The 17,960-nt window shown below is 46.0% G+C and overlaps 1 protein-coding gene across 1 annotated transcript; it reads left to right on the forward strand.

Moving 5' to 3' along the window:
- The first annotated feature begins 13,731 nt into the window (after window positions 1-13,731).
- HTR1A (5-hydroxytryptamine receptor 1A) lies at window positions 13,732-16,884 on the forward strand. Its single transcript, XM_032096915.1, has one exon. The coding sequence runs from the start codon at window positions 13,879-13,881 to the stop codon at window positions 15,115-15,117; it is 1,239 nt and encodes a 412-aa protein (XP_031952806.1). The 5' UTR covers window positions 13,732-13,878; the 3' UTR covers window positions 15,118-16,884.
- Window positions 16,885-17,960: the final 1,076 nt, after the last annotated feature.

Here is a 17,960-nt window from a genome sequence, read left to right on the forward strand (position 1 = left end):
AGGGAGAAATTCTGGCTCTGTACTTCTTTTATTATTCTTATCCATTTAAGAAATGAGCAATCAGTTAGTGTCAACTAGCAATGGTAAACATGAAAATAAAATGTTGAAAAAAACCCTGTCTTCGCAGAAGACAATGGAATTAGCTTCAGTGCAAAACCATCTTGTTTTTAAAATAATCAGAGCTTATTGCTTATCTCTGAATTTTGAATATTTCTGGGGGAGTTGGCTTACCTATATATATGTGGGACATACCCATGCAAGCAGAACTATATGTTTTGTGGGTATTACACATGTGCTTAAAATGCTTTGCAAAACCAGCACACTCAACTCTCTCTGGCTGAAATAAATACCAGTTGAGAACAGAAGAAAATTATTTGTCATTTCATGAAGACCCTTATTCCGAGAATCAAATTATTAATTGATGTTTCCTTACCTTTATCTTTATTTTAATGTAGTTCTGTATTGTGGTATCCCAGAGTGGTAGGGAGAAGAAGAGAGATCCAGCAGGCAGGAATTGTGCAGCAAGATTCCTTTATTTAATTATTTTACAACTCTTGTATAGACTTTTTTTCTTCATGGTCTAGTTGGTCAAAGGATCAGCCACCCCTTGGGGTGATTGGCTAAAATCCTAAAACATCCATTGTCAAAATATTTTTCTACTGTACTATAAACAAAGGTTTGCAAGGTCACAGGCATTCATAGCTTATAGAACTCTACTAATATCTTCTGTGTGAGAGAAAAATATCTCATGGGACTGGAAAATAGCAAGAAAAATTCTTGCTAGCCGCATATTTGTACCCACAGTTCTGTAGAAAAAGGGTATTGAGAAGCTATCCATATATGTTTGGCAAACCTGTTGCCCTTATAGCTACAGAACTTACACTAAAATCAGTGGTAGTTTTCCTGAAGCACAAGTTGCTTTAAGTTATGACTAACTGCATTCCTGCTATGAGCACAATCCTATGAGGAATTAGAAGATCCACCTCAGGCATGAAGGAAAAAAGTAATATAGAAGAATTAAACTAATAAAGATTTGCTTTCAATGAACCCCAACAGAAGACAAATAAAAAATGGAGAAAGAAGTTAGAAAAAGTAACACGTACATACCATAACCATAATCTTTTGAGGTGGCCTTCACTACAATGGTCCCCAAAACAGCAGGCAAACAGATTTGTATACAGGTAACAACAATTATAGAGTGAGCATTGGTGTCCCGATTTGAGACAAATTTGGAGAAACGTCCAAATTTGAACATCCTCTGACAGAAGGCAGGTTACAGCCATCCCTCCCCCACCAGGTTCAGGAAAAATTTTCCTTGGAGGAAAGTGAAAGGAAAAAAAGAAATTATTTAACAGAGACAATGCAAAATGGGAAAAGAATAATGCTAGATTATAAAACCTCTTGCTGTGAAGAGAACCTGGTAAGATTTGAGAGTCCTTTCTTTGGGTGTGGTCTCTCTCTCTTTCCTCTTCAGAGCTGGGTCGGCCTGGGCCCCCTCTGGACCTCATTGGAAAGTTCTAAACAGTTCCAGAAGAGAAGAAGAAGAAGCTGAAGTCCCAGGGAAAAAAAAATTAACTCTCCATGTCTCTCTGGAGAAAACAGAGCCAAAAGCTGGCTGAAAAGCAGCAAAGGGTGCTTCCTCTTCTCTTGCCACCACAGAAGCATGACCTCGGAGCACAAACTGCTTTGAAAAGTTCATCTGGCTTTTATTTTCTTTCTCTCGCGCCCAGTTTTAAAGACACAGAAAGGCACAGGAATCATGTCTGGGCATAGAGCAGCAAAAGGGGATACACATCAAAAAGTCACCCCAAGACAGTTGGTTAAACCATCATCAGAGTGACATGATAAACATTACAGCAAAAACTGGCATGTGCCCAAAGTCAGTAATGTAGCTCTAACAGAGGCGATCCTGTGGGTGAATAGTGATGAGTTCAAGAGAAATTAAATATTATATAGAAATAGAAGTTTGCTCCAACATTAACTAAGGTAGTTCAAGTAGAGGGAGAAGCTGTTTATAGAACTAGTTACTGATAATGCTCTTTTGAATTTGATACTCTAAACAGTAACTAAATAACTTCCTCATGTGAGAATTTCACATTTATCAAACTGAAAACTCTCAGGAAAAAGAACTTTACAGGCTTTTTTCTAGTGGGACAATGTTTGAAGAATCAAAACAGAGAAGAGCTTAGAGAGCTTCCCTGTGAGGTGGAGGGAATGAAGTTATTCTGTTCAAACAGAAAATTATTAGAAAGAGATCTGAGACAGATAAAATGGGGATAAAGAAGTTATTTTTAGGCTTTTCTTGGTGTACAAATAGAAGACTTGCAATTAAAAATGTAAAACCTCATTTATAATGCTTTACATAACATATAATTAAACTATTCAAACTTTGCCAAATGTTAAGTAAGTGTGAAGAGCAAAAGATGCTTTCTTTTTGAACCTGATATTTTAATGACCTTAGTTACTTTAAGGTAAAAAATGTAAAGGAAGAGATATGAACAGATTATGTCTTCTTTTTGAACATCCATTAATCATTAGCTGTGGGGGACTGAAAAATCTCTCAAAATTTCTCCAGTTGGTATATCTTGAATAATTGCCCCGTGGGGGCTTATGGCCTCCTCTTGAACTCCAAGTGGTCACTGAAGCATCATTTGTCTCAAGGAGTGGAGCTTCTCCCTGCTGCAGTTATTTCTATACAACCGACTTGACTTTCTGCATTCAAGTGTTGGAGAGAGACACAAATGATGTTTGGATCCCATGAGACTTAAAAGAAAGGATTCCTGGTGATAGAAAAGAAGGACAGGCATTTATCCCTTTTTGAACCTTATGTACTTATTTACCACTGAGTGAATGAGCAGATAGAATCATAGAATCATAGAATCATCAAGGTTGGAAGAGACCTCTAAGGTCTATCGTGTCCAACTGTCCACCTAGCACCACCACTGTTACCTCTAGATCACTAAACCATATCGACCAGCAGCAGGTTCAGATGCTGCTTAAACACCAGCTGCTGGTGACTCCACCCTCTCCCCAGGAGCCTGACCACCCTAACAGTGGAAAAATGTTTTCTAATATCTAATCTGAATCTCCCCTGTCTCATCTTAAGGCCATTTCCTCTAGACCTCTCACTGCAGGCACTGTAGGAGAGACCAGCCCCCACCTGGCTACACCCTCCTTTCAGGGGATTGTAGAGAGCAATGAGGTCTCCTCAGAACCTCCTTTTCTTGTGACTAAACAAACCCAGTTCCCTCAGCTATTCCTCGTAAGACATTTTCTCTAGATGCTTCCCGAGCCTTGTTGCCCTTTGCTGGACATGCTCCAGCTCCTCAATCTACTTCTCAAAGGGAGGGGCCCAGAACTGAACACAGTACTGAAGGTGAAGTTTCAGGGGTATGACCACTTATTTAGTCCTGCTGGATAAACTATTCTTGATCCAGGCGAGGATGCCATTGGCCTTCTTAGTCACCTGGGCACACCCTGGCTCATGTTCAGCCACTGTCAAGCACCACCCCCAAGTCCCTTTCTATCCAACAGCTCTCAAGCCACTCCTCCCCCAGCCTATGGAGCTGCCTGGGGTTGCTGTGACCCAATGGAGGACCCTGCACTGGGCCTTGTTGAACCTCCTGCAGCTGAGACCTCATCCCACTGACAGAGTCTGTTCAGGTCTCTCTGCAGAGCCTTCCTACCCTCAAGCAGATCAACACTCCCACCCAAGTCGGTCTTGTCTGCAAATTTACTGAGGGTGCACTTAATTCCCACATCCAAATCATCAATAAAGATATAAAACAGGACTCTGCCAATTGATCTCCTAAACAGGCCAAAGTCTGCCCACCATAAATCCAAGGAGGAAGTTCTGCTGGTGCCCCTCTTTCTTTCAGCCACTATTGCAACCTCTCACATTCCTGGTGCTCCAGACAGTCTCTGAGCAGCACATCACCCACCAGTCCTCTGTTCACAAACAACAGGTCCAGCAGAGCACCTCCTCAGGTAGGCTCATTTTCCAGTTGTATAAGAAAGTTGTCTCCCACACACTCCAGGAACCTCCTAGATGCTTCCTATCTGCTGTGTTGTATTTCCAGCAGACATCTGGCAAGATGATGTTGTGCATGAGCAAAGGCTGGTGACCATGGGCCTTCTGGCAGCCATTTGTAGAACACCTCAAGTGCCCATTCACCCTGGCTGGCGGGTCTCTGGCAGAATCCCTGCAGAGCTGCGCCCTGCTGACCTTCCCCACTCTTCACCCAGAGGCTCTCAGCTGTGTCATCTTCATTATCACCAATCTCAATACAATCAAAGCACCTCTTAACACACAGGGCTATCTCACCACTTCCCCTGCTTCACCTGTCTCTCCTAAAGAGTTCACAGCCACCCACGGCAGCACCCCAGTGATGAGAGTCATCCCACCACATTACCATGATAGAAGTCACCACTGAGGAGGATGCAGCCACAGTTCAAAACATGAATCCATAAATGAATATACAAGACTTGCATAAGTAAGAAAATGGGCAACTTTTTTTTTGGGTTCCTCTGTTGTGTGTTTGGATCCAGATATATTATTGACTTGAATGATATTGCAGAAAAAAAAAGAGTCATAAATGCCATCTTCCTCAACTCTAGTGTCTCTCATTGTCTTGCAATAATTAAATACAAACAAATTTATCCCCATGATGGCAATGTTAATCTGACATTAAGATAAACAAAACCAATATGTGCATTTATACAGAAAACTATTGACTCCATTTCTTGTTTGAAAAGCCTTAGCCAGCATAATTACTCACTATAGTCTTGCACAAACAGAAATGGAGGGTAAGCCAAATGCAATTGAATTCACGGGTGATATCATAATATTGATTTCTTACTAAAATGGAATATAGTGCAGAAGAGGACTGATAGAAAGTAAACACTAGATGTGTGGCTGCAGTGCTAATTTTCATGGACCCATCTTTAGAAAAACCTAAGAATAACTTTGTATAGTTAATGAATAAACTACTTTTTTTATTTTAGTTTACATAATCAGTGTCGCGTGGGGGAAAATAGAATGTCCCGCAGGTACTCAGAGAGGAAGGAATAAAGAACCTTTTGCCGTACTCCTTTTTCTTCTAAAGGAGATGGACAGAAACAGGTAAAAACTGGCATTTTACTCTCCCCTCTGAAGAAGTGGAAAGACAGAAATTAATTGCTCCTCTCAGGGACATAATGCTACTCTTCTTTACAGTAATGCAATTGTGTATTGCACCAGAGTACAGGTTAAAAAAAGCTTGTCTAGTCTTTCATGACTAACATAAAATTTGTCTTATCAAGAAAAACTGTGACAAGCCTTGTGGGATACATGATGTACTAGACGTATAAAACATATCGTGACTCTTTTGTATGAACAGTCATTAAGAGAAAATTATTGCAGAAAATGGAAAGGAAGAGTCTGGTTTGTTAAAATTTTCTTAATACCTTGTCTTACGTTTTTTCTTTTTAATGTTTTTCCTGGTTTTTGGATTTTTTTTTTTTTTGTAGTGGCACAGATACCGGTACTACAATGATGAGTTCTTTGATGTAAGTAAATGGAAGCAGCCTATAATCAAATTAATAAGTTGCTAGCTTTGCAACTGAGTTCATTTTAACATGTGCCTATGGGTAAGACTTTCATTCTCAAAAAGCCTACCTGTAGATGAAGATTCCTAGAAGTTTTAGCAGGATATTGCAGTACAATTACACAGTTGTAGTGTGCCATTCAGATAGTTTTGAGGGCCTCAAAATCTGATCTCATCTGCTCAGGTGAGATTAAAAATGAGGAAACCCTAATTAGGTGATCTCAGGCTAAAAAAACCTCACCCATTTTTACTTATTTTGAATTTAACTGAGTAACAACAGAAACTGTGAAGAGGGAGTTCAGATGACTTGACTAGAAAGGGAATGGTGAACGTCTGTGGCAGATATGATAGAGGTCCTGAGAGGACAGAAATTTTGCTTAGAGTTTAGGAGCTTATAAAGAGTGATTAACACATCATAAAAACACTGAAAAAGAATTAATGTCATCAAGGAACAACATCATCACCCAAGAAATTATATGAAACCTCCCATACTCTTTCCCTAGTGCTGAGATTTGATCAAATCTCACTTCAGTGTAGCTTCATGAGCTTTGTTCCATTGTAGCAGACAGGATCTGTATGGCTTATCTTGATAGTAAACTCATTCATTAGGTCATATAATGTGTTGCTCTCTGTGTGCCTCCAAGTGGCATAGTTAGCCAAAATATCTATTTGCCCTCATTGTATGGTTTCCTTTGCTGATGTCCTTTAAGGCCATCTGGTGAATAGACTGGAAATGAGGTGGGGGACAGTGGCCTGAGCTACTCATTGGTATCCTGGCCTTTTCTACTGTTTATTTCCCTGGTCAGCTCAAGAGAACCCACATTGTTGCTGTTATGAACACACAGAACTGATTGTTTCCTAGCAACACTGAGAACTCATCTATGTGGATTCACAGACTGAACTCTGTCCAGCAGGTTTTTTTGAACTGGCTTAATCCCATACAAACACAACCAAGACAAGGTAGTAGCGCTGCCTTTCATCACTCTATACCCAAAGCCCCAGGATTTTTAAAACTGTTTGAAAACAGACAGCAATTTCCTGAGTTTTCTAGCTCTGCTGATGGAATTGGGTAGCTGAACAGCTTTGGTGAGAACAGGCTAAGAAACACTCTTCTTAGCATTTGATCATGGAAGGATTAAGAGGCTGTATGCTCAAGGCAGCAACTTTTGTATATGTTTTTTGTGGATTGATGAACTCCATTTGTTACATAGGAACACTGGGTGATTAACTTAACCTGAAACCTATTAGTCAGTAGGGTGCCTGAAAGTTAATGAGTGGCAACAGTGAATGAACACTTTTAAACTGGCATCGGGTAGGGGATGCTGCTGAAGGGGCATTTCTACCTTACACTGCATCCCTGGCTGTACACTCCAACTGCCTCAAGCACTAGCATTTGTGCATGGCACAGAAATTGTACCAGGAAAACTCATAAAGAAAAAGAAGGCAGTTGCAGCTGAATAATTCCTCAAGAGTACATTTACTTCCAGCAAAAAATCCCACAACTTTTCTTCCTGAACAAGGCCCCAGGTTCTTTGGAATAGATGGTGGTTTACTACTGTGCCAACTAATGCCCTAGGTAAAGGAGATTAATAGATCAGCAAAGACAATATCCTCATGGCCTTTGTCAGTGTCAGTCTAAAAGCAGAGTCTGTGTGGGCCTCTGTAACTCCATGTGACTCATCTCTGTGTTGATAAAACAACTTGTTTTTCATTTAAAAGGAGAAAGTTACTTTGCAAAGGCAAAACCTTTATTGTCTATACATCAGCCCTGCTTTTTCCAAGCTGTATTTTTAAAATAAGAGTATTACATTAATTTAAATGTGAGAAAATTGAAATTAAATCATAATAACATCTTTTCTAAAACTTGACATGGATTAATATACTGAACTGCAGGCGCTACTGTTGAGCTCCAGCCAGTGTGCATAAAATTGGAGAATTTATATCATTTATAAGCAATAATTTTGAAACTCTGGTTTCTGTCTTTGTTGATAAGGAGACAATGATGCGTATTTAATTTACTTTTAATCTAATGTAGTATTGAAGTTCTGACATGGTAAGAGCAGAAGTCATCAGTTGTTATACCTGCAACTCAATTGAAAGATTCATATACCTTAACTTTGTTTTGGAAAATCCTGATAAACTCATTTAGATTGGCCTGATAGTTAAAGGTGATGCCTGTAGAAGTCTAGTTAGAGATGTATTTTCATAACTTACTGTTCTTATAGAATAATTTGTTTCTTTGTCTCCTCTGAAGTGAAATACTATACATATAAAAAATGGCAAAAAATATCCTTGCAATAAAAATCTTTAGAGCATAAATCTCCTTAAATGAAAATTTATTTGAAAGTCTTTTAATGCTCATTGTATTAAAGTCCTTCCCATTTAGAAGCCAGTCTTTTTTTTGAAGGGGGTGCTTGGGGTAAGGTAACAAACCAAAAAACCTGAGTTTTTCTGCTAAAATGTATCCATAAATAAAATAACTAGTGAGAGAAAAACTAGAAATTATTGCGAAGCCTGGAATATATCAGCACTCCTTGTTTAAACAGTTAGGCAAACATTGTATAAAACCTGTGAAAATTGCTTAAGATCTAGAATACTTCTGGAAGGGGGTATGTATTTTCAGCAGTTTAAGCTAGTTATGTGTTTTGCTATAAGATCAATGTGACTGTTAAATAAATAGATGAAATAATCTTAATTAGCTGTAAGAAAAAGCCTGAGGAACCTTAACCAAGACGTTCCTCAGTGCTAGTTATCAATTTTAGAGTTGTGTATGGGATAATAAGATGATTTTTTTTTTGAAAACTTTGAGAAAGCATGAATTGCGAGTGAGTATTTTTTAATTAGATCGCAAATATCAGAACACAGTTTTTAATAATCCATTCAGGCAATATTCTGGATTCTTGGGACTGCATTGCACCACAGAGGTGATTCTTACCAGCTCCTAATGCACCAGTTCTGTGCATTGCTGTCCCTTGTCTCTGACATGGATGTGCTGATAAAAACCTCAGCAGAGCTGGAACATTGCTTTGTTCCCCCCACAGAATGATTAAGATGACTAAGTAGATTTGCCCAGAGTTTCTTCTGAAGTCAAATTCATGCTTAGCAGCTTTAGTATCAAGAATGTGCACAAATGGTTAAAAGACATTATCACAGCTCTTCCTTCATCACAGCTGCACTGTTATACAGAAGGGGCAGCATGGAAAATGAATCCTAAATTCCAGTTTTCATAGAATGTCAAAATTCCGAGAATTTTCTGCAAACTTATGAAAACTTATGTTCAAACAAACATGCTTGAAAGTCTCTTTACTTTACAGAGGGAGAATATGAAAGCAAACATTTTAAATTTGATCTTTATACTTCTAGACTTGCATAAAAGCTGCCCCATGATTTACTTAGCAGGCATCTCTAGTAACAGTTTCACTTCAGTGATATTGCTTGAATATACATAACACTTACTCATTTTAGATGAAATGTTTACCTACTCTTCTATTACTTCTAAGAGTGTGAGGTGAAATGGATTATCCCCTCTCGTGAGCCCTGCTGAGTTATGATGTAATTTTAGTTACTACTGTAAACTCTTGGCAGAGAAAGGCAAAAGTACCAAATAAATATGTGTGCATGTTATAAAGAATTAGTTTCTGTCTTTAATAAAAATGATGAGCATAAGAGTTGCAGTAAGGCAGATGAATGGAATGAGAATAGGACATGGGAACTTGTCATCAGCCCACTGTTTTCTATTATGACAGTGTCAAGTGGGATATCTGAGGCGATGGAAAATATGGTCAATACTATGGAAAAAAAAATAGAGAGGCATTTCAGCATTCTGAGATGGTAGTTATTCCTGCTTCTTTCAGATTGTTCCTCTGGGTTGTCAGGCCCAGATTACTGATCTGGTTCTAAGTGTGCAATAAAGAGGGAATAGAAATGACTGTCTTTGGAGCTGTGCCACCAAAAGCTGAAATCACAGCATGTGAACTGTTGCAGTAATCCCTGCTGCAACAGTGAACCCGGCTGTACCATTCTCAAGGCATCTTAAAGCCATAAAGCAGCACTGCTACTTAGCATGTCCAGCATGGAGCTAACAGATCTTTCCAGGCCTGGCCTTGGGTGCCATTGTTTGGTACAGAACTGGGAATGGTAAGGAGCAGCTTGAGAGATATCTCAGTATTTTGCAGCACCTAACGGCGCTGAAGCTGAGTGATGTGCTTATGTTCTACCCTCTGTTAGATCCCAGATGATCTTGCAGGACTAAAGGAATGTCTCAGTGCTGCACAGCTGCTAGTGGGCCACAGCTCACCAGCTTTTGGCTGGCTGGACAGGATGGCATGGAGAATTACACAGCCCACTTCCTTGCTCTAAAAGAGGAAAAAATACTAAAATGGCACAAAGGTGATTCAGAAGTTGAAAATTCGTACTTCATTGTTGTGTTGTTGTACCGGCTTTGTAGTGTATTTATTCTGATTAGACTAATTGTAGGATTAATTTATTTTTTTTCCCACTTCAGAAGTATGAGTTTGACTCATATCCAGAATTTCACAAACTGGCTATACCCAGAGATAGGACACAGGAAACAGTTCTACTACTGGTACTGAAAGTCACTTACTGTCCCAGCTGATTCATCTTGTCCACAAAGTCAGGACTAAGCAGTTTACTAAACCTGGACTCATTTTGATCCAGAACAGTTTGGCTGAGAGCTATGCAGCTACAACACTAACTTTGCCCTTAAGGTTTTTGGTCGCCTTCTGTTATCTTTCAGTGTTTTACAGGATAAAGCTTACATTTTTTAAAGTACTGTGAAATATTTTGTGCTTTATGAAAGATGGGAGCAGATATCCTGAAGTGGATCTTACATGTCCTTGTGTGAAGAGGATGTGTTTCAATGATACAGTCACTTCAGACACTAAGTTCTTGTTTGCTTCTCTGTATTTTCAAGTTACAGCTGTATCTCAGAAGGTTTTGAACTATGTAGTGATAATTCCTTTTGACTATACTTCCAAGATGCCTAAATAGAAAATTCAAGAAGGAACTATTTGGTAGGTTGCCTCCTGTCACGTGTTTCCTTTCACCTGTTTGGAACTTCTCTCACAGAAACCTGTACACACACTATCAGTTTCAGTGAACTGAAATAATTAATTTCCTTCACTCCCTAGTTCCTTTATCCTTTAATTCTGAAATCATTACTGGAATATAATTTCTTGAATACCACAAGTGCTGCATTTTATCATGGTGAAAAGTTTAAAAAAAGCCCAAGATTCAAATCCTTTTCAAACCAAAGTGCAATATGCAATTGCAGGAACAAAATGCTGCAATCAAATTATGGCATTTTAGTTTTACTTTGACAAATAGATAATACAGTTATAATCTGAGAGCATCAAGAACATGTAGTCTCTCCTTTTCTATTTTTGAAAAGTAGAATGAAATTTTTCAGAAAATGTTCTGACACCATTGTTAATGCTTTTTCTTTTTGTACTTACAGAGGACCCCCTTGTTTGCTGCTGTATCTTAACTGAATAATATTAATGTTTTGCCTTTTTGTGTGTGTAAAGTTTTCATTTACTGTCAAGTCAGGTTGGATTGTATGACTATATGGTTTTCCAAGAATTTCCCTAGGTTCTTCACCTGGGTTATCTAAAGACATTAGGACATCATTTAGTTGCTTAAAAGTTTAAGTGGAATTTTGGTGTTTAAATGCTTAGTAGGATTAAAGACACTCTCACATCAAAAGGGTGAATTTTCCCTTCGTCTACATCTTCCACCTCCTACTCCCTCCCCTTCATCCACGGTTGCCTAAATTGCATCTCAATTTAATTCAGAGAGAGATGAATTTCGAACTCTGAAAAAAATTTAAAAATTAAAGCCGATTTAAAATATTTCAGTTGAAAAAGGACCCTGTCAATGTTTTCTCATTGGATTTCTTGACAAAAAGTGTCTGGGATTAGCTTCACTTGGCCATGTCAGCACAAAACATCTCTGGAACCAGTTTCCCCAAAAGCTCGAATCCCCTGTGGCTTTGAAACGCTAATTTCAAGATAATCTAATTAGGCTAATGACTTGCCCACCACCATGCAAGAAAGCTGGGAGAATCTGCTCGAGATTTCCGTGCCTCCCAGACATGCTTTTTTTTTTTTTTAAATTTTTATTTTTAAACTCAGGCTGGTGCTAAATAGCAAGAAGCACAAACTTCGATTTCACTGAAGGAGAACAGTCTTTAAAGAGGTAGTTGCTTAGAAGCCAACCGTGTCATGCATTTAAGGAGACATTAAAAAGAAAATTGGTGTTGACAGTGAAACCATAATGCATACTTAAATATCGATTACATTTCGTCTGTGTCTCAACAGCATTAAGTCTTCATTCAGTAGGACACAGATCTTGTAAATGTTAGTGTGAGCAGCTGGGACAACAGGCATGCAGGGGTGCAGCTCTGATCCAGCTAATCTCTAAGCCTTGATCATTTACAGAGGAGAATGCAAGCCTAGGGGCAGAGAGATGCAGTCTGGAACCCTCGTAAAAAGGTTCTGGCTGGGATCTGTCCAAACGTTTTGAAGCTGTAAATTCAGCTTGAACTGTTGACTGACAGAAGATGAAGGAAACCTGAGGGTGTGCAAAGCAGACTCTGAACGTCATCTCAAGTTTGATTAAGTTAGAATCAGCAAATCTTCCTGTTAGGCAATTACTTATTTGGCTCTTTGCGCTTACTGAGCTTGCATGGCAGAATTACAGAACAGAATGAAAGATCTCAAGTTATTAAAAACAATGAGCTGCAAGATAGTAGAAAACCTGTTATAGAAGTTGTGTTGGAGAACTTTCGTTTGCCTTTCACAGATAGATAGAGTTAACCCTGTAAACAAAACCACTTTTTTGTTTGTTTGTTTGTGGTTGTTGGTTCTACTTACTGGATAATAACTGATTTGCTTATGATGTGCCAATCTGACACTTTTTTTATTTAAGATTGCTTTCAGTGGTGTTTCTCATTTCACTTTCAGACACAGCCTTTTTCCTCTCCTATCGGATTGAACTACAACCTACAACATTTTATTGTTTTGGGATTTTTTCAGTCTTTTTTACCACTTTTTTTTGTTGCTGTCGCGGTTGTTAATGTCGTGAGAGGACAGTCATTTCACTAGTGCGCTGTACCGTCATTCGCCTCTCGGGAGGGCCGAGGAGCAATATCGCCGTTCTACGGGGAACCGGGCGGGCGGGCAGCTGCGCACCGGCTCGTAGCCCTCGACGGCAGGGCGCTGGGCCGACGGCATGAATCATCCCAACAGGGCTTTCATCGCTACAGCACTCACCACCAGCGGCCGAGTGGGAGCCCTGTCGGGCTGTACAGGGGTCCCTCTCGAGACACACACGAGCGCTGCCGGCCGCGCTCCCGCTTCTCTGCCCCTGCATGGCTGGTGCCGCTCCCGGGCAGCCCCGGCAGCTCGCTGCGGCGGCCGGGCAGGCGAGTGCCGAGCCGCACGGCCAGGCCGGTCCCGCGCCGGCGGTGCCCGGCCGAGTCCCGCGGGCGCCGCGCCCTCGGGCGGCCACCGCCTGCCTGCAGGTGGCGATCGACACCTCCAGCGCCGCCCGCTCGGCACCCCAGCCCCAGGCAGCCCGGGTGTGCGCTGCCCTCGCGCCGCAGCCAGCAGTGCCCGCTCACAGAATTCCCTCTCCCCTTGTCTCCCCTCCGCCTCGGCGCTGGTCCTGCGGGATAGCCCAGAGCCACCACTGCCGGGCGCGGAGCTGCGGAACGATTTGTAAAGGGCGGGGGTAAGAGGGGGAGTCGTGGAGAGTTTCTCTGCGGTGTCCCTCCAAACAGGTGGGGACGAAGGGGAATGACATCCGCGCCCACCCGACGATGGCGACCCAGCGAGACCCCCGCGGAGGGGCGGAGGGTGGGGAGTGGACGGGGAGGGGGAGGGGCGAGGGTAAGGAGGCAAGGAGAGGAGGGAGAAAGGGGAGCGCGGAAAGGCAGAGCAGGGAGGAACGGCGCGGGAGAGCGGCAGAGCGAGGGGCAGCATCTCGGCAAGCGGCGGCAGGAGGGCCGCCCCCACCGCGCGGGGCTGCGCGCTGGGCAGAGGCGGCGGGGATGGGCGGGCGCGGGGCGGCTCCGCCAGCCGCCGTCCTCCGAGCTTCGGCCGCCTCCCGCCGCGCTATATAGGGGAGGGAGGGGTGGTGGAGCGGGGGGTGCCCGGCGTGGCCAAACCGCACGGGGCGCCGATGCCTCCTGCCAGGGGAGCGCACAAGTGACCGGCGCCTCTTCCCATGTCTATCTCCTGAAGCGACCCCCTCCCCCGCCCCCCCGCCCGGCATGGATGTGGCCAACAACACTACCTCCCCAGCGCGCTCCCCCGAGGAAACAAGCGGCCCCGGCCTCGCCGAGGTGACCCTGGGCTACCAGGTGCTCACCTCCCTGCTCCTGGGCACACTTATCCTGTGCGCCGTGAGTGGCAACGCCTGCGTGATCGCAGCTATCGCCCTGGAGCGCTCCCTGCAAACCGTGGCCAACTATTTGATCGGCTCGCTGGCCGTCACCGACCTCATGGTGTCCGTGCTGGTGCTGCCCATGGCGGCCCTCTACCAGGTGCTGAACAAGTGGACGCTGGGGCAGGTCACCTGCGACATCTTCATCTCGCTGGACGTGCTTTGCTGCACCTCTTCTATCCTGCACCTGTGCGCCATCGCCTTGGACAGGTACTGGGCCATCACGGACCCCATCGACTATGTTAACAAGCGAACTCCCCGGCGGGCGGCCGTGCTCATCAGCCTGACCTGGCTTATCGGCTTCTTGATATCCATCCCGCCCATGCTGGGCTGGAGGACGCCGGAGGACCGCTCGAACCCCGACGCCTGCACCATCAGCAAGGACCACGGGTACACCATCTACTCCACCTTCGGCGCCTTCTACATTCCGCTTCTTCTCATGCTGGTGCTCTACGGTCGCATCTTCAAGGCGGCACGCTTTAGGATCCGCAAGACAGTCAAGAAAGCAGAGAAGAAAAAAATCGCCGACACCTGCCTCACCCTCTCTCCGGCCACCGTGAAGAAAGGCAACGGGGAGCCCGGCAAGGGCTGGCGGCGGACTGTAGAACCCAAACCCGGCGCTTGTGTCAACGGCGCGGTGCGGCAGGGCCAGGACGGGACCGCCCTGGAGATCATCGAGGTCCAGCACTGCAACAGTTCCTCCAAGACTCACTTGCCGCTACCCAGCGAGGCGTGCGGCTCCCCACCGCCGCCCTCCTTCGAGAGCCGCAACGAGAAGAACACGGAAGCTAAACGGAGAATGGCTCTGTCCCGGGAGAGGAAGACTGTCAAGACCCTGGGCATCATTATGGGCACCTTCATCCTCTGCTGGCTGCCGTTCTTCATCGTGGCCCTGGTCCTGCCCTTTTGTGACAGTAAGTGCTACATGCCCGAGTGGCTGGGGGCAGTCATCAACTGGCTGGGCTACTCCAACTCCCTTCTCAACCCCATTATCTATGCCTATTTCAACAAAGACTTCCAAAGTGCTTTTAAGAAAATTATCAAGTGCAAATTCTGCCGGCAGTGAAGCCCACCACTCCGGGACGGGGCAAGCGGGGTCCTGTTACTTCCTCCACCCGCCTGCCCCGAGCCGCAGTGTGCCCCCGCCCAGCCCCTGCGCAGCGCCGTCCGAAGGGCGGGGGACTCCGGCTTCCCCGCTCCGCGCAGCGCGCCCGAGTCACTCTCTCTACGCCCGCTGGACAAGCCCCCCGGATCAGGGCAGGGCTCCGCTGGGGACGCCCAGCCCGGCAGGGCTCCGTGGCCGCCCTCGTCTCTCCGGGCCTCCGTTGCCGGGTGCCGGCGCTCCCGCCTCCCTCCCACTCTCCATCATTCTGGGTAGACTTAGGGTTTGCAGGTCGTTGCTTGTGGTGGCTGTAAACCACAGCGTCTGCCCGAGTAGCATCGGTAAAACAAAACCACCCTATGCAGGAAACCGCCGTGTTGGGGATTATTCTTGGATTTACCAGGCGACGGCGGTGGACTGAGTCCGACCTCGGTCTGGCAGTGTGAGTATGGAGGCTGAAGGCGACTCCTCGAGCGGAGGAAGGAGTTTGGGGCGCGTTGCTTCCCTGTTTGTGAAACCCTCAAGTGGATGTTCTTGGGGGAAAAGCACCCGTGTTTGGTAATCTTGCAAAGTTCTTAAAGCAATGTCCCCGTCTGCGTTACGTGTGCCTGACAGCTCTCCTGGTATGCTAAGACCTTCCAGTTCACCGGGGTTCCCTTTGTTACAACAGAGGGAATTGATGGGACTTAAAACCCCAACCGCACGCCTCATTATACATGGAGATTTATGGGGATTATTTTTTTTAAATGCCTTTGACCGAGTGTTTCCCAGCAAGGAAAGGCTTGGCGCCGTGCGACTGTCCCTGAGTTCACCGCGCACACAACGGCACAGGGAGTTTAAGCAGCCTGCGAAGTAGCGTTTTCTTTCTTTCTTTTTTTTTTTTTTTCCCTTCCGTAAGCCGCTTGAAAGTTTCTCCTGAGACGTTGCGGTTGCTTCGGAGGCAGTCAGCTGCGGCACATTTCGCTCGGGGGGAAAAAAAAAAAGAGAAAGAAAGACAAACAACAACAAAACGATCCAAACCGATCAACCAAAACATTGCCATGTGCTCCGTGGCGGTAGGGGAGGGGCCGAGAGCATCAGCCAGCGGCAGTCGCAAGTGGGGAAAACAGCATCTCGGCGCAGACTGGAAAGGGACAGGCTCTCTCCTCCTCCGGGCGAGTCCCGGCGGGGGTAAGCACGACCTTCCCCGCAATCTGATAGCCACGGCCAGAAGAAGGCAGAGTCCTGAGGGTTCTCCTTGCCTGACCTGGCTGGTCCCCGCGGCGGATCTGTAAGCCTCTGCTCGCAAAGAGTCCCCGCTCTGCCGCTAGCCCAGCTTCTTGGCCCCGGGAAACCCGGTGTACGTCCCCTTCCCCGCCTGGCCCAGGGCTGGGGCAGGACTGCGTTGCCCGCCGCACAGCCCCTCTGCCCGTCCTGCCCCCCTGCCCCTCCGCTGCCGTGCCCATGCCTCTCCCTCCGGCTGCGGCCGACACCTGGGGCCGCTTTCGGCCCGGGAAGGAGGGGTAGGCACTGGGCCGGCTGCCGCTTACCCCTGCGACGGGTTGCCTGGAATGAATGCTTGACCAAATATATATATATATACACACATATATTTTTCCTGTTTATTTTTGTGTAATCTGTGTTGCTTGTAAGTAAAAGGGAATGTGAAATATGTGTGTCACGTGAATGTAAGTGTCCAGTAATTTCTGAACTTCAACCGCTTACATTAAACGAAAACAGTGCTTTTGACAACCTCGGATATGCAGCTGATTTTCTGAAAAATCTTATTTGGCCTCATTTTCGCAATTAAAGTGATCTTTGATCTTATCTCTTCTTTGATCACTCCTAACCACACGTGTCCTAGATGTTCTCTAAGTGTCAGTGTCAGAGGAGTTAGTCTGGAGCGATTAGGGAGACGAAACTTCTCCTGAGGGCTCAGGTACCCGATGACTTTGGGAGCACCCCGCTGGGGTGAGGTTGGGCAGAGCTGCCGGGCACCCTAGGGCAGGGAGCCGGGACGGGAGCGGGGGGATTGCTGCTGTGCTCAGCACAGGAGGATGTGCCTCCTCCTCTGTGCCTCCTTCTTTGAATCCTGCCGACTCCACGCCTCCTGGACGTTTTGCCTTTTTCCAAGTAACTTTTTTTTTCTCTGTAAACCTTCCTGTAAACTCGTCGGCAACGATCCCAGCTGGGAAAGCGTGGTCGCCCTCCGGTCCAGCACAATAGACCGCGCAGGGTCCCCGCTGTCCCCGGGGTCTGGCTCCAGACTTCGGGGTGGGACGGGACGGGGCCAAGCGACTTCGCCGAGAGCCCCAGGACCTGGAAGCAGAGCACACCCCGAGCCGCAGGAGACAGGGCCGCCAGAGGGGTGCCCCTTCCGTGCTCGCTGTATCCACTTGGCCCTCCCGCGCTTGAGGGGTGCGGATGGCGGGGCTACGAGGGCACCCCCGAACGCGTGCCGCGGGTCGCCTTGCCCCAGGCGCGCCGGCTCCTGCTCCTGCTCCGGCTCCAGGCCCCGGAGCCTGGAAGCGCAACTCCCTTCGGCTGGCACCAGCAGGCGACACGCGCCCTTTCCCTTCCACCTCTGCCCCCCGTTTCCCCGCGCGGTCTCCGTTCGGTCCTTCCGAGGCAGGACGCGGCGGAGCGGCCCCGCACCCCTGCCCCCCTCCCCGGGGCAGGGGATCCGCCAGGGCGGCGCGTGGCATCGCTGCTTCGGCGCCCTCCACCTCCAGCTTCTCACCTCTGCCGCTCTCCGGACCGTGCCATGGCCACACGGGCCGGACCCCGAAGTCGCCAACGCCGGGGCGGCATCTACGGTACCATCCGCG

The sequence above is a fragment of the Corvus moneduloides genome, chromosome Z (genome assembly GCF_009650955.1).
Source record: "Corvus moneduloides isolate bCorMon1 chromosome Z, bCorMon1.pri, whole genome shotgun sequence".
NCBI lineage: Eukaryota > Metazoa > Chordata > Aves > Passeriformes > Corvidae > Corvus > Corvus moneduloides.